Consider the following 16,876-nt stretch of genomic DNA (forward strand, 5'->3'; position numbering starts at 1 on the left):
CTACAATTTTGGCTGATTTCTTTAGATTTTCCCATGATGTCAAGCAAAGAGGCACTGAGTTTGAAGGTAGGCCTTGAAATACATCAACAGGTACACCTCCAATTGACTCAAATGATGTCAATTAGCCTATCAGAAGCTTCTAAAGCCATGACATAATTTTCTGGAATTTTCCAAGCTGTTTAAAGGCACAGTCAACTTAGTGTATGTAAACTTCTGACCCACTGGAATTGTGATACAGTGAATTATAAGTGAAATAATCTGTCTGTAAACAATTGTTGGAAAGATTACTTGTGTCATACACATAGTAGATGTCCTAACCGACTTGCCAAAACTATAGATTGTTAACAAGACATTTGTGGAGTGTTTTAAATGACTCCAACCTAAGCGTATGTAAACTTCTGAATTCAACTGTGAGTCTTATTTTTGTTTATATTTTTATATAGTATTAAATGTTAGAATGATTCATTTTGTGTTATTCCAAATGTCTGAATAAAAATTACAGTTAGTGCAGAATGTTTTTTTTTTGCTGACGGTGGGAGGAGGGGGGGGGGGTGCAGAAGGGGGGGTTCGCCCAGGGAGCCATACAAGCTAGAACCACCACTGTTTGGGTATATGTTGTGTAATTTGTTAGATATTACTTCTTAGATATTACTGCACTGTCAGAGCTAGAAGCACAAGCTTTTCGCTACATCCGCAATAACATCTGCTAATTACGTGTATGTGACCAATAACATTTTATTTGAGGTAAAGCATGGGAAGTTTGCAAAGATTTTCGTAACACTTTGATTCAGGTCCAGAGATTTCTGATAGAGGAAACTCGCCTTGCCAGGGGGTCATAAATGAAATCCACACACACACACTTCCACCTTTTGAGAACGTGTATGAGTCCGCGAGCATGCATGTGTGAGTGCGCGCGTGTGGGAGAGGGGTAATTTGTTCATCCTCAGACACTCCCACTTTCCCTTTCCTCCTCTGCAGCGTGCCTTGTATGCACCGTGCATAACTTCAACACTCCGACACACACTTTCACAGTGCGATCTGGACTCTACATTGAACAGATTATCGGACCGGTATCGTTAATCATGGATGTTAAATACTTGGCGGTTATGGCTATCCTCGCTGTGGCGACATACGCTCCTTTCTCACAAGGTAGGCTACGGTGTATGAGTTTAGCTAGTATATATGTTATTCGTTATTAAAATTAAGCATTCGTGTAATTGTTTGGATATGTTTTTATGCCCCCGTGGGGTGGTTCTGTGTGTGCCCGAGGCGCTGCATGTTAATAAAAGGTTGTTCTAGTGAGATGCACCTGATCATTTTTGTCATTCTACTGTTTATGCCACTATCAGATATACATTAGTCACTCGTAATTAAAATAATCTAGGCTATTTGATTTGTATTGGCCCTAGCCTAAACAATTGTCTGATCGCGGTGCAATTAAATATAGTGTAAACTATTTTATGGAATTTATTACGTCTGTTTTGAATCATTGAAAGAGTGGGATCACCAACAACCAACATGCTTTATTTGATTATTGAAAGTCTAGTTCCTATGTTCACTTTGCTATAGCCTATGCACATAATTGTATTTTCAACTAAACTGTTCGATGAATGGCTCTTTGAATTTCCCCTCGGAATATCATACATTTCCAGTTATATTACCCATGAGCAGCAATAACAAGTGGCATTGCGCATGTATAGCCTACCCGTCGTGCGTAAAGCAACCCCACCAGGACACTAGAACTCTAGCAGTGTGTGCATATAGGCTGTCTGTTGCGCAGCAGACCTCAGTCGGATTGCTGATTAATATGTGTATTTGTCCTTTCCTTTTGTTACCATTTAATTACCCTCAAATTAGCCTCCAACACAAAGCCAGTGCGATAGCGGTGCTGGCGACATCACTCAGCCGGGTAGATGGCTCTCTACTGCGGCCTCTTTCTCTTGGTAATGCGGCTGGTTCAAGTGTCGCGTCATTACAATGACCTCAGGGTACTTCTTTTGTGGACGGAGAGGGTTAATCCAGGTTGTTATCACCTCACCTGATGACCGTTAAGCACCGGGGCTATAGTGAGAATTTGTCGATGAAGAGGTTTGAAACTGAAACTCGAAACTTTTTTAAATTGTGCAATAGCAGAACTACATAAAACATTATTTAATTGCATTTGGCTATCTTTCCCTGGAGCTGCTCTATACAATTCGTTGCGTCTCTTAATAAAGATGATCTATTAAACAGGCTGCAAATATGCAAATAACCCGAGATTGTATCTGGACAGGCAACGTGATCTCACCGATTTCGAGTAAATCCTGCAAAAACTATTGCAAAAATATTTTGCGTTTTTGTGAGATCTCATTCATGGCAAAGCTACAAATGAAACGAGAAGACACATGCGCCTCGAACAACAAACATGAACGAAATGCTGCAATAGGCTTACGTTTTGCATAATTTCACGGAAAATGTGTGAGAGATTTAGAGACAGGATATAGCCTACTAATCTCTTTCCAAAAAATGTCTGAAGGCTGTCATTTGCCTGGGCTGCGTAAGGTGATCGATCACCCATAAAAGTATTTTTTAATTAATGGTTTATACAAATGTCAAGTCAATAGAGAATTGTGTCAGAAAAACTGGTCCAAACCCCATGTCTACCATATACACTGAGAATACAACACATTAAGAACATCTGCTCTTTCCATGATACAGACTGACCAGGTGAATCCAGATGTCACCTCTTAAATCCACTTCAATCAGTGTAGATGCATTTTTTAGGCCTTGAGACAATTGAGATATGGATTGAGTTTGTGCCATTCAGAGGGTAAATGGGGAAGACAAAATATTTAAGTGCCTTTGAAAGGGGTAATTATTGCTGTATTTCTTCCTCCAATATGATAACGAGGGGGTGTCAAGCAAATGTTTGTGGATGGAATCTAACACACCATTGGTTGATCAATGGCACGGCACGTTACTTGATTGCATTTGCCTGGGCTGCGTTCAGTATTACAGAATGGTGTTCAAAGTTTAAAGGCCATGTTTCACATTAGAACCCCCCTCCATCCACCCCAAACAATAATGTGTAGCGTATAGCTATGTCTCAATATGATATGTCCCTTTTTGGGGGGGATAGCAGATAAAATCTATATTTTGCTGTGCTGCACGCGCACAATAAAAATACACAAAAACAACAAATGGAACATTGTCCTTGCTTGATGTAGAAACAGATCAACAGTTTTGGAACACTGAGCCATTGACTGCCTGCCTGCACTAGGTGGCTGTGTTACGAGTGAGCATCTTTTGACAATAAGGCACCGGACTACAGCCATATCGTTTTAAACATAGAAGACCAAGAGATGGGAGTGGTGGACTACTCGTGTGGAGGTGAAAAAAGATGGCGGAAGCAGACGATGAAGTGGATTCTGAATCCAATGGCGGTAGAATCAAGGAGAATTGGAATATTGTCCATAAGAATGGATAACGGAGCAAATTTGTGTACAGTGATGAGAATGTCCCTTTGTATCTAGAGGGAGTTAGGGTTTGTTAATGAGGAGCAGCTGAGCAGATTACCAATCTTGAAGAAACCGTTTGAGATATATAAACTGGTGGAGAGATTGCTGAGTAAAGTCTAGGGTTTCAGGATCGGGCTTGTTTAGATTTTTGGTGCTTCTGCTGATCAGAAGGAACGTACGTTGCGTCTCACCCAATTTGATAAGTGTCATGTGTCTCTTCGGAACAAAGCACCCCTCAAGGGGGTTATATCTGGCGTTTCGAGGGAAGTTAATTTTGAAGAGATTAAAAATATTCCTGGAGTGATTGATGCATGCCGGATGAATCGTGTGGTGAATGGTGAAAAAGTGAAGTCTATCTGTCCCTTTAGTTTTTTGATATGGAGTCTCAAGTGCAGTTGGATTACTCAAATGCAGTTGGATTATATAAACTACAGAGTCAGAACATTTATCCCAAGACCAATGCAGTGTGATCATTGTAAAGTGTTTGCAGAAGGGAGAAGCCGATATGTCCTACTTGTGGAAAAGATAATATCATGTGTTTTAAAAGTGAGGAAAATGTTGCTATTGTGGTGGGAACCATGAAGCTACATCTTTCAATTGCCCGACAATGGTAAAAGAGAATGAGGTGGCCAAAGTCAGGGCTGTCCAGAGCATTTCACATGCAGCAGCTTTTGAAATGGTTGAGGATTTGAATGGTGCTCCTGAAGAGTCCATGGTGGTGGATAGGCCTTCACTGCAAGCTGCAGGGGTTGCCTTTCACCCGCAGTACCCTGACATTTTAAAGGTTAATAAGGTGGGCTTTGTGGCCTTTATAGCTATGGTGATTAATGGCACTGTCAAGCCAGAGAAGGTCCAGGAAGATAGATATCATTGTGGATGCGGCAGAGCGGTTCCTGGGACTGAAAGATTTCTCTGCGGAGGAGTTACATGGAATATTGTCAGTAGAGCCTGAGAAGGCAGATACGGAGATTTGAAAGAAGGAAGAAGTGAGAGTTTTGTTTTTGCCAATGTACTCTTTTTATTTAGTTGCATTAAGTTAGTTTCCCTATCACATATGGATTTTCTTTTTACCTTGTTTTGGTGTTTCAACCTGTCCAGTTGGTGTCAGCAATACACCTTTTTGGGTTGTAGTCCGCCATAAAACCCACAGAATAAGAAAAAATGGGATGGGCAAGAAGTAGTCAACCGGGATGTGCGAGAGGAATGTCCAGCTGGCCAGAAAAGCATGGTAAGCTAACGTTACTGCGTGAGTATCAAGCTAGCTAGCTTTGCTACAACTGATAAAGTCGAGGTGGCTAGCTAGCTGCGTTTTACAGCCAGACTCTCAGTTTTACAGTTAGCTAGATAAGGAACTAAACTGCAAGAATCATAAACCATTATTATCTAGCTGGCTACGGTAGATAAATGTCAGATGTAAAAGCAAGCAGTATTGTGGCATGTGTAAGAGGCAATGCATGTTGGCTAGCTCACATTAGCTAGATAACCACATTAAGTATCCATTCTATTGCTTAATAAGTTATCATTTAGTTAGCTACATTTGCTAATTCTTGACATCATCCATCTTTGAAGCAGTTTGGCTGCAAGATTCGGTGTCAACAATGACCGACATCTAAGCTAGCAGCTAGCTAACTACAGTCAAATAAGGCTGAGCATGTTGTCATGATGGAATAAGTCACCTATGTGAAGCTAGCCACAATAAGGATTAGCCACAATTGTGAAATTTGCTGTTCGCCTTAGCAATTGTTAGTGAGATGAGACGCGGTGACATAATATAAATAATATCTTAGCTAGCTATAAATTCACATGTACGCCATTTAATTTGTCATAGCTGTTATCACAAATGGCATGTGTACTTTTAATCAGATCTAATGTTGTCATTTAGAGACATGAATGTCAAGTAGGCAAACTGATAAATTAATCATAAATACAGAAAATGTTATTTTGTTAATCTTGGCAGGGTTGTCAACTGATTTACAAACCTACCAGCAGGACATTTCACTGCATCCAGGTTGAGGCTTGCTACCAGCAGGAACATGGATCACTCTGTCAGTGAGTCATGATATTGTTTTCCTTTACATTGCATAAAACTAGGCAGGAGGCCCTGGGCCAGTGGGAGGTCAGGGTTGAGGGCTGGCTCTCTTTCTAGCACTGACCACCATTATCCATCTCTCTCCAGGTGCTACAGAGAAAGAATGGTCCAAGGACCTCCAGAGCCTTCTGACCAACTAACTGCGATCTCTCCAGAGCACAGAGAAGTTGGCTACACTCATTAGTATACTCGATGCACTGTAAGCCTACTTCACTATGGTAGTTCTGCCTGGGTGATAGCATATTATCAAGGGCCACTGGTTGGATTGGATTTACTGTACTCATGCCAAAACTCTTGCTCTCCCCTCTGTAAAAATCTCCCAGACATTTATCAAAAATAACATGTGTCCATCCCCCTATCCCCAGATGAGTCTGTTGGGCTATGGAACTTTAGAGCAGCACATCAAAATACCTGCCACCCTGTTGTCAGCTATCTGCAGACAGTTCCCTGTGGAAGGATGCAACTACAGTATCAAGGCTTTCAAAGGATATATTTTGGGGATGGGTTTTGTATAAACACATTTTATTGTTAGATTACACTACTACTTTTTCATAGCATGTTTGTAACGTTGGGTCCTCACACTACCTTTGACTAACTTCTGTTGTAACTTAAACACAAAGACAACACTTGGAGGAGCTTGTGATTCAAAAAGTCTAAAGTAAATGCAACGCAAGTCCGGGGTGAATACATTTTTATTCATGTACAGTGCATTCGGAAGGTAATCAGACCCCTTGACTTGTTCCACATTTTGTTACGTTACAGCCTTATTCTAAAATTGATTACATTTTTTAAATCATCAAAACACCCCATAATGACAAAAATACAGGTTTTTAGACATTTCTAACAAACTTAAATATCACATTTAAGTATTTAGACCCTTTACTCAGTACCGTGTTGAAGCGGCTTTGGCAGTGATTACAGCCTTGTCTTCTTGGGTATGACACAACAACCTTGGCAAACCTGTATTTGGGGACTTTCTCCCATTCTTCTCTGCAGATTCTCTCAAGCTCTGTCAGGTTGGATGGTGACTGTCGCTGCACAGCTATTTTCAGGAATCTCCAGATATGTTCAATTAGGTTCAAGTCCGGGCCTCTCAAGGGCATATAGAAACTCCCGAAGCCACTTCTGTGTTTTCTTGGCTGTGTGTTTAGGGTCGTTGTCCTGTTGGAAGGGGAACCTTCGCCCCAGTCTAAGGTCCTGAACGTTCTGGGGCAGGTTTTCATCAAGGATCTCTGTACTTTGCGCCGTTCATCTTTCCCTCGATCCTGACTAATCTCTCAGTCCCTGCCGCTGAAAAACATACCCACAGCATGATGCTGCCACCACCATGCTTCACTGTAAGGATGGTGCAAGGTTTCATCCAGATGTGACGCTTGGCATTCAGGCCAAAGCATTCAATATTGGTTTCATCCGACCAGAGAATCTTGTTTCTCATTCCTTTAGGTGCCTTTTGGCAAACTCCAAGTGGACAGTCGTGCCTTTTCCTGAGGAGTGGCTTACGTCTGGCCGCTCTACCATAAACACCTGATTGGTGGAGTGCTGCAGAGATGGTTGTCCTTCTGGAAGGTTCTCCCATCTCCACAGAGGAACTTCTCTGACCAAGACCCTTTCCCTCGGTTGCACAGTTTGGCCAGCTTTAGGAAGAGTATTGGTGGTTCCAAACTTCTTCCATTTAAATATGATGGAGGCCACTGTGTTCTGGGGGACCTTCAATTCTGCAGACATATTTTTGGTACCCTTCCCCAGATCTATACTTCGATACAATCCTGTCTTGGAGCTCTACGGACAATTCCTTCGACCACATGGCTTTGTTTTTGCTATGACATGCACTGTCAACTGTTGGTCATTATATAGACAGGTGTGTGTGCCTTTCCAAATCATGTCCAATCAATTGAATTTACCACAGGTGGACTCCAATCAAGTTGTAGAAACACCTCAAGGTTGATCAATGGAAACCGGATGCACCTGAGCTCAATTTCGAGTCTCATAGCAAAGGGTTCGAATACTTATGTATATAAGGTATTCTGTTTATTTTTTTAATACATTTGCAAAAATGTCTAAATAACTGTTTTCATTTTGCCATTATTTGGTACTGTGTATTGATTTGATAAGGGAAAAATATATATTTAATACATTTTAGAATAAGACTAACGTAACAAAAGGTGTATAAATTCAAGCAGTCTGAATACTTTCCAAATTCACTGTATATTAGATACATCACACAGGTGTGTCAACTAAAATATATATCCCAGACAAGATTGAAGAATGGGGCAAGTAGACAAAGTGAATATAAGTCAGTGATTGTGTCCGTAGCAGTTCATATGAATTTGAGTGGTTACATATAATAAACTCAGCAAAAAAAGAAAACGTCCTCTTACTGTCAACTGAGCCTGCAGGAAGGGTACCACATGAGGGAGAAGGATGTCTTCCCTATAACGCAGTGTTGAGATTGCCTGCAATGACAACAAGCTCAGTCTGATGATGCTGTGACACACCGCCCCAGAAAATGACAGATCCGCCACCTCCAATCCCGTTCCAGAGTACAGGCCTCGGTGTAACGCTCATTCCTTCAACGATAAACGCGAATCCAACCATCACCCCTGGTGAGACAATACCGCGACTCGCCAGTGAAGAGCACTTTTTACCAGTCCTGTCTGGCACAGCGACGGTGGGTTTGTGCCCATAGGCGATGTTGTTGCCGCTGATGTCTGGTGAGGACCTGCCTTACAACAAGCCTACAAGCCCTCAGTCCAGCCTCTCTCAGCCTATTGCGTACAGTCTGAGCACTGATGGAGGGATTGTGCTTTCCTTTCGTAACTCGGGCAGTTGTTGTTGCCATCCTGTACCTGTCCCGCAGGTGTGATGTTCGGATGTACCGATCCTATGCAGGTGTTGTTACACGTGGTCTGCCACTGCGAGGACGATCAGCTGTCCATCCTGTCTCCCTGTAGCGCTGTCTTAGGCGTCTCACAGTACAGACATTGCAATTTATTGCCCTGGCCACATCTGCAGTCCTCATGCCTCCTTGCAACATGCCTAAGGCACATTCACGCAGATGAGCAGGGACCCTGGGCATCTTTCTTTTGGTGTTTTTCAGAGTCAGTAGAAAGGCCTCTTTAGTGTCCTACGTTTTCATAACTGTGACCTTAATTGTCTACCATCTGTAAGCTGTTAGTGTCTTAACGACCGTTCCACAAGTGCATGTTCATTAATTGTTTATGGTTCATTGAACAAGCATGGGAAACAGTGTTTAACGTCTTTGGGGTAGGGGGCAGTATTTTCACGTCCGGATGAAAAGCGTGCCCAGAGTAAACGGCCTGTTTCTCAGCCATAAAAGCTAGAATATGCATATTATTAGTAGATTTGGATAGAAAACACTCTGAAGTTTCTAAAACGGTTTGAATGATGTCTGTGAGTATAACAGAACTCATATGGCAGGCAAAAACCTGAGAAATCCAACCAGGAAGTGGGAAATCTGAGGTTGGTCGATTTAACTCAGCACCTATTGAAGATACAGTGGGATATTGGTAATGTTGCACTTCCTAAGGCTTCCACTAGATGTCAGTCTTTAGAACCTTGTCTGATGCTTCTACTGTGAAGTGGGGCCGAATGAGAGGGGATTGAGTAAGGTCTACCATGACCTGAACATGCGCTGACCATGCGCGTTCATGTGAGAGCGAGCTCTGTTCCATCCCACTTCTGAAGACAAAGGAATTCTCCGGTTGGAACATGGAAGAATTATGTTAAAAACATCCTAAAGATTGATTCAATACTTTGTCATGTTTTTACGGACTGTAATAACTTTTCGTCCGTACTTTCCTCTGGACTTGCCCGCGGGTCGTGAGTTTGGAAAGTGTACTGAACGCTAGAACAACGAGGTATTTGGACATAAATGATGGACATTATCGAACAAAACAAACATTTATTGTGGAACTGGGATTCCTGAGAGTGCAGTCTGATGAAGATCATCAAAGGTAAGTGAATGTTTATAATATTATTTCTGACTTCTGTTGACTGCACAATATGGCGGATATATTTTTGTCTTGATTGGGCTCTGAACGCCGACCTCAGATTATTGCATGGTTTGCTTTTTCCGTAAAGCTTTTTTGAAATCTGACACTGCGGTTGCATTAAGGAGAAGTGCATCTAAAATTCCATGCATAACACTTGTATTTTCATCAACATTTATAATGAGTATTTCTGTAAATTGATGTGGCTCTCTGCAAAATCACCAGATGTTTTGGAACTACTGAATGTAACGCACCAATGTAAACTCTGATTTTTGGATATAAATATGAACTTTACCGAACAAAACATACATGTATTGTGTAACATGAAGTCCTATGAGTGTCATCTGATGAAGATCATCAAAGGTTACTGATTAATTATATCTATATTTCTGCTTTTTGTGAATCCTCTCGTTGGCTGGAAAAATGACTGTGTTCTGTGAATAGGCACTCACCTAACATAATCGTTTGGTTTGCTTTCATCGTAAAGCCTTTTTGAAATCGGACACTGTGGCTGGATTTACAAAAAGTGTATCTTTAAAATGGTGTAAAATAGATGTATGTTTGAGGAATTTTAATTATGGGAATTCTGTTTTGAATTTGGCGCCCTGCAGTTTCACTGGCTGTTGAAGAGGTGGGACGCTACCGTCCCACGTACCCTAGAGGTTAAACCCTTTACAATGAAGATCTGTGGATTTTTACGAATCAGGTTCCTGAAAAAAGGGATGTTTCTTTCTTTTGCTGAGTTTCATGTTGACAGAATGGCAGCGAGACAGAGAGAGACTGATGCTGTACATCCCAGTAAGGTCCTTAGGCCACAGTCAGGCAGCTTGTAGATTTGTCACCATCCAGGCCCAGCATGTAGTGATAGGGAGATGACAATAAGTGTAATATATACCTTTCAACACAAAAGTCATTTTTAGAATTTACTGCACGTGTTGCTGAACAATTCAACACTTTTGTTAGTGTCATTTGCTTGGTTTCCATCCAATTGGTGACACATTTATCCAAATATTCTAAAATCTGCATAAAAACTGCATTTTCCCACCAGAGATGTTTCCATCAATTTTACTTGTTGCAGATAAATGGCTGTGCATGATGACGTAGTGCACATAAAAATACATTGTGTTTAAATTCCCATGTACTGAAAAAATGAGTTTATGAGTTTTATTACATTTTCAACTCTGATAGTTTTCTCACAAAAAATGTTGCGTTACATAATGATTTGTGACCACTCTGGAATTGGCATGTGCTCTCTAGCCAACAGCGCATTCTCACTAATCATTATTCACGATGCAGTCAGGATTATCCGTAATCATGGTAGCATCTACATTAGAAACATATATTCTTATTAAAATTGTCTCAAATGACAATACATTATTTCCCATTCATTTATATTAGGCACAAAATAATGTGAAACACAACCGACACAAACAGCAAATGCACCCAACAAAGTCCTGCAATAAGAGTTCATATAAAGTTCATAACAGTTGTGTTCTGTGGACGTAATTGAGTTGGCTGATACCCCATTTCATGGACCCAAGATCCATAGGTAAGGCTGTACATTGCAATATGAATGTCCAATACGCACAACATACTGACTGGTGAGGTGATTTCCCACCTCATATTGAAGTCCTGCAATATGAGCTACAACGCAATATTTGTAAACTCTTCACAGTTGTGTTCTCTGGGTGTCACTGAGTAGGCTGATACCCCATTTCATGGATCCAAGATCCATAGGTAAATAGGTTGAATAGTGAGATGATTTCCCACAGTTAAAGTCCTGCAATAAGAGCTATGATGCTAATATTTGTGTAAACTCTTAACAGTTGTGAATATTTAATGGCTCCAAGATCTATTGGCAAGGTTGTACAATGCATGCAATACACCCCCATTATCGAGTCCAAATGTAGCATGATTCCATTATTTGTATCAGTGTCAATGAGGGACTATTATTTTGAAGGCAAACCACAAATTATACTATTGTGGCTATTCGTTATTGTGGCTAGCTTCACATAGCTGGTGCAAAAGCGATCGAAGCAACGTTTCATTACATTGTTCAACCAATGGTGAGTTAGATACCACCCACAGACGTTTGATTGACACCCCCTCATCATATTGGAGCAAGAAAGCATAAATAAATTATAAATATTTAAAGTTTTAAAGTTTGAATAATTAGATATTACAAAGAAGCATCGTTTTAGTTATCTATTTATGTGTGCATTTCTTCATTTGATTCTAATTAATGCAGGGTTGGTCCTCCATAGGAGTCAACATGGGGGGGGGGGTGCTTATTAATATTAGGAAGGTGTTCCTAATGTGTGGTATACTCAGTGAATGGTTCAAAAGTTCCAGACGATATAACTCTGAGAATTTAGCATGTTTGGAGTGAATGTAATGTCCATCACGGACATGATCAAAAAGTGGTCACTTCTCTATAGAACTCTGTGGCGCTGCTCCACGACAGAACGCTGCTACCTTTTTAAAATGTTTTTTTTATTGAACATTTTATCTAAGTAGGCAAGCCAGTTAAGAACAAATTAGACAGCTGCGCCACTCGGGAGCCCTTCGAACGTCAACAGACGTTTTTAAAATGAAATCTGCAGAATACAAACATAGGGACTAAATATATATTTATTTACAAAGCTAACAGACTGAATTTCAATATCCAACCTCCGCAAAGGCGATATGTTCCTGTTTTCATTGTGTATTTCTGAGTCTTTCCCTTTAAATCGCCATAGAAATGGCCCCTCTCAGCGTATATTGATTGCCAATATAGCTAATGAAAAACAAGGATCTGGAGATCAAAATTATGAGGTTATTAAGTTAATTTTGATTTGTCCATCCTGTGTAAATACCTCCAAATGGTACCACCTCCCAACCACAAATATAGAAGAGATACAACAAAGAGCGGCACGGTCTAAACTAGCATTGGTCACTTGTTTTATCAACAAGGGGCTATGCGTTCTATGGAAAATAATGAACGACTTGGAGGTTGCGACTCACTAGCGGAGTGGAACTGACCTTCCACGGAGTTGCATTCTCTTTTATACAATGGTTATAATTGAAAACATTTGCCACTAGAAATCTGTTCAACATCCACTGAAGTAGCTAGCAAGTTTAGTAGATAGCTACAGTAGTTGCCATGGTAACCAAACAGACATGCTAGTTTAGCCCTTTCAAACTCAAAAGACATACCCTCGCCTTATGCCATTGGGGGAATCGTAAGCCCCTCAGCCCTCGTTTTTAATGGAGTTTGCGAGTATAGAATTATGTTCACTTCGGGCCTGAAACGCCCCATAATTCAATTCGCGATGATTGTACACCCGCTAAGAAAAGTCAGTCAACTTAAAACCAACATTAATATGGAGAAGTCAACATACATGCGTATATAAAAACAAATGTAAGTAAGTTTGAAATTGTGCTACTCATGCACATGATGGGTCACAATCTTTGCGGGATGAACCCGCGACAAATTTCCTGCCAAGGGCGGTCCATTTAAAATTCATTGCTTCCTCCCTCATCCCCTTGCCCTGCAAGTGTAAACTCGTCAGACGTCATGATGTCATCAGAAGTGTCCATTTAATTTGAGGGTTGACGGGAGAAGGTGTGTCTTAAGTGTTTGGAATGTAGCCCTAGTTTGCTATTATGAAAATCGAATTCAACAATGCCAATAACGTTTTTAATTCGACTTTTGCTTTAAAAAGCAGCTCAAACAAACCATGTAAGAAGTAACTACAGCCATTGCTACCATGCTGATGTACTGTTCATTACAGGGAAATAATGCACGCTCTAGAATACACTTCAAGCCAATCAGGAATTAGTATTCAACAATGCCATGGAAAGCAAATTAACGTTATTTCATCAACAACTGTCAAGTATATGTATATTAAGGTTATACTATTGTAGAGAACAAGCTAATGATTCATTCAATGTGATTTATAATGACATAGGGCAAAAGAAAACAAGGTTTTGACATTACTTTCATAGTATCGCTATTGAATTGCTCCGTTTTTCTCTACATTCTAGAGCAGTGAACGCCCTAAACACTGAACTTAATGTGGTATGAAATTGAATTAGGACTAGACCTACACTCATTAAATTACCTTTTTAGCTTCAAAAATGTTCAACAAATAATGGGCTATTAAAGTCTTTATCACAATATGTTTATTTGTTGTTTGGTAAATTATCGACTTTGTATTTCTAATCACAATTCCTTGTGATTTGTGAAATGTCCTTGTCAAGAAAATGGTATGATTAACCACAGAACAGTAGCCTACTGTCGGTCTGATATTGGAACATTCTGTTAAATGATTTCAAACATCCACCGCATCACCAAGTTAAAGAAAATACAAAGCTTACCAAACATGATTTACTAACCAAACACACTCACTGCATAATATACATGTGTGAGAGAGAAAGTAAGAAAGTGAGGGGTTTAGTAGTATAATGATGCCTTGCTCATCTCTGACTGTATTATTTGACTAGGCCTTGGGTTCTCCTATTTTCTGAGACTGTGGTTGTATTATATTGGCACCCCAATGGTGGAACAAACTCCCTCACGACGCCAGGTCAGCGGAGTCAATCACCACCTTCCGGAGACACCTGAAACCCCACCTCTTTAAGGAATACCTAGGATAGGATAAAGTAATCCTTCTAACCCCCCCCCCTTAAAAGAGTTAGATGCACTATTGTAAAGTGGTTGTTCCACTGGATATCATAAGGTGAATGCACCAATTTGTAAGTCGCTCTGGATAAGAGCGTCTGCTAAATGACTTAAATGTAATGTAAATGTAAATGTATTCATATTCTCCACTTATCTCTTACTGTAGATGTTTCTCATTGACTTAAGCAGTTGCTTAGGGCCCCCGGCTGCTAGGGACCCCCTGACAATAAAATAAATATATGTACAGTACCAGTCAAAAGTTTGGACACCTGCTCATTCCAGGGTTTTTCTTTATTTTTACTATTTTCTACATTGTAGAATAATATTGAAGACATCAAAACTATGAAATAACACATATGGAATCATGTAGTAATCAAAAATTGTTAAACAAATCAAAATATATTTCATATTTGAGAATCTTCAAAGTAGCCACCCTTTGCCTTGATGACAGCTTTGCACACTCTTGGAATTCTCTCAACCAGCTTCACATGGAATGCTTTTCCAACAGTCTTGAAGGAGTTCTCACATATGCTGAGCACTTGTTGGCTGCTTTTCCTTTACTCTGCAGTCCAACTCATCCCAAACCATCTCAAATGAGTTGAGGTTGCGTGTTGCGTGTTAGAATAGTATAATACACAAGGTGCAAGTTTCAAATTTGGTTCTGCATCAGCAGTTTTTCTGTTATGTCAGTCACTGACCGTCACTCAATTAGCCATGCCAGCTATAATTTTTTGGATTGGTAAGTTAGTCTAGCCAGTTATCTAAACGAGCATGCTGGTCATGTGCCCAGGGGCCATGACCTCCAGGAGGCCTCCCTTGATTTGGTTAATCCCTCTCACCCAGATATCATTAACATGGCATAAGTCTTGACAAAATGTGTAGAATTGCAGGAAATGAGCTTTAAAACTGCTTAACTTCTCTCCGCACTGTGACAAAAATGTGTAGAACGGCAGACAGTTTGCTTTAAAACTGCAACAATTTCTCTACTCTCCAATGCAAAATGTGTAGTTGAAGGATATTATATTCATGTTACTGTACATTACATTCATATTCTCTGTTCAACCCCCTCTTCAGCTAAACCCATCAGTCTGGTGGAGAGGTGTTGGTGTCGTTCTACAGTCAACACCGTCCCCCAGCGCAACATCCGAGAACTGAAGTTCCTACACACACCCAACTGCCCCTTCCAAGTGATGTGAGTACCTCCAAGGCACACATGTACAGACAAGATCACACAACAAGCTGTCAGAGTCTCACTGCAAAATAGACATTTCTCCAAACGTCAAATTTCGAAGTTGCACCAAACGTCAAAATTTGAAGTGTTTGTTGATACCGCAGTGCCTATCACTGGGATTGAACACATGACCTTTGAATCCAGCATCCGCCCATCTGCCATCCACAACACCCTAGCAAAAGCCAAGCCTACTTCATGATAGTAGTGCTCACCGTTGCCTCTAGTGGCCGGTTTTGATTGATCTTGTTTTACCTTTATTTCAACAGGGGAGTCCCATTGTGACCAATGCCTTGATTTAGGCATTGATTCTGACTTCGTTAAAGATGAAATATGCAGAAATTGCTAAGCCATTTCCTGGTTGCTAAAATTCTAATAGTTTGCCTCCTTTCAGTTTATGTGACCAAAAAGCAGTCAATGTGTGGAGAATCATTGTACCATCTTAACAGCTGTGAAATACATTTTCCATAACCAAAAATATTGTATTTTCAGCTGTTTGAAGTGGGTGTACAAAACCGACCGAAAGTAAAAGACGCAAAAATTTAACTTAAGCATGTGCAGCATAGAAATTGTGCACATAGACCAGATGTACCGCTTCTTAGACGTACTTTCAATGACAGATCTATAACTCACATTTCTATGTGAATTTGGTCGGGTCACCCAAATTACATATTGCAGCTTTAAGTAAAACAGTCAGGCATTAATTCCATTTGGTTAGGGATAGGGTTAATTTTATTCAGGCATTCATTCTGATTGTTTAAGTTCAGAAAAACAACTCCATTGTTTAGTTTAGCCATTAATTAAGACTGGCCTTGCAAAGTCCTTATGGATGAATGTACCGGTGGTCTAAGCAGCTGACTGCTCTTTTATAGACCCGGGTTCACCACAAAAAAATGTAAATGTTGCCCGTAGTGGACAGATTTGACGCCATCTCCCGATGTCCTGGGGTCTTACAAAAACTCCACATTTTGAAAAATCATGCACACACACACACACACACACCCAAGACCTTATGGCTCTGAAAGGGGTGACCGGTCTCTCCTTCTGTTTGGACATTTCATACCATCAATCTCATGGAGCTGACAGCCAGTGAAAGGAGGCGCGCGCGCACACACATACACACACACACACTGCTTATGCCCATCTCATTGTCCATTCTGTACGCCATGCACACATAATTAGACACATCCACAGGAAGCGTTATTGTGAAAAAGAGTGAGTGTTTGTGTGAGTGAGGGGGGTTGGGAATTGGATGCAGTTTTGTTTTTCTCTAAATAATTGGTCTGTGTTCTCACGCACTGGCTTTTCTCTAACTCCTAACTCACAGGGTCTGGTACTGCTCAACATTATAAGATTAAGATCACTTTATTGGTCATTTGCACACAAGGT

The 16,876-nt window shown here is 40.6% G+C and overlaps 1 protein-coding gene across 1 annotated transcript in view; it reads left to right on the forward strand.

Moving 5' to 3' along the window:
- Positions 1-941: 941 nt before the first annotated feature.
- Positions 942-16,876, forward strand: part of LOC139570611 (stromal cell-derived factor 1-like) — a 37,546-nt gene continuing 21,611 nt past the window's right edge. The window contains exons 1-2 of the mRNA XM_071392615.1: positions 942-1,149; positions 15,334-15,451. Coding sequence (XP_071248716.1) covers positions 1,083-1,149; positions 15,334-15,451 — 185 coding nt within the window. The 5' untranslated portion in view covers positions 942-1,082. The remainder of the gene's footprint in view (positions 1,150-15,333; positions 15,452-16,876) is intronic.

Source organism: Salvelinus alpinus, chromosome 3 (assembly GCF_045679555.1).
Source record: "Salvelinus alpinus chromosome 3, SLU_Salpinus.1, whole genome shotgun sequence".
In the NCBI taxonomy this organism is placed as follows: domain Eukaryota; kingdom Metazoa; phylum Chordata; class Actinopteri; order Salmoniformes; family Salmonidae; genus Salvelinus; species Salvelinus alpinus.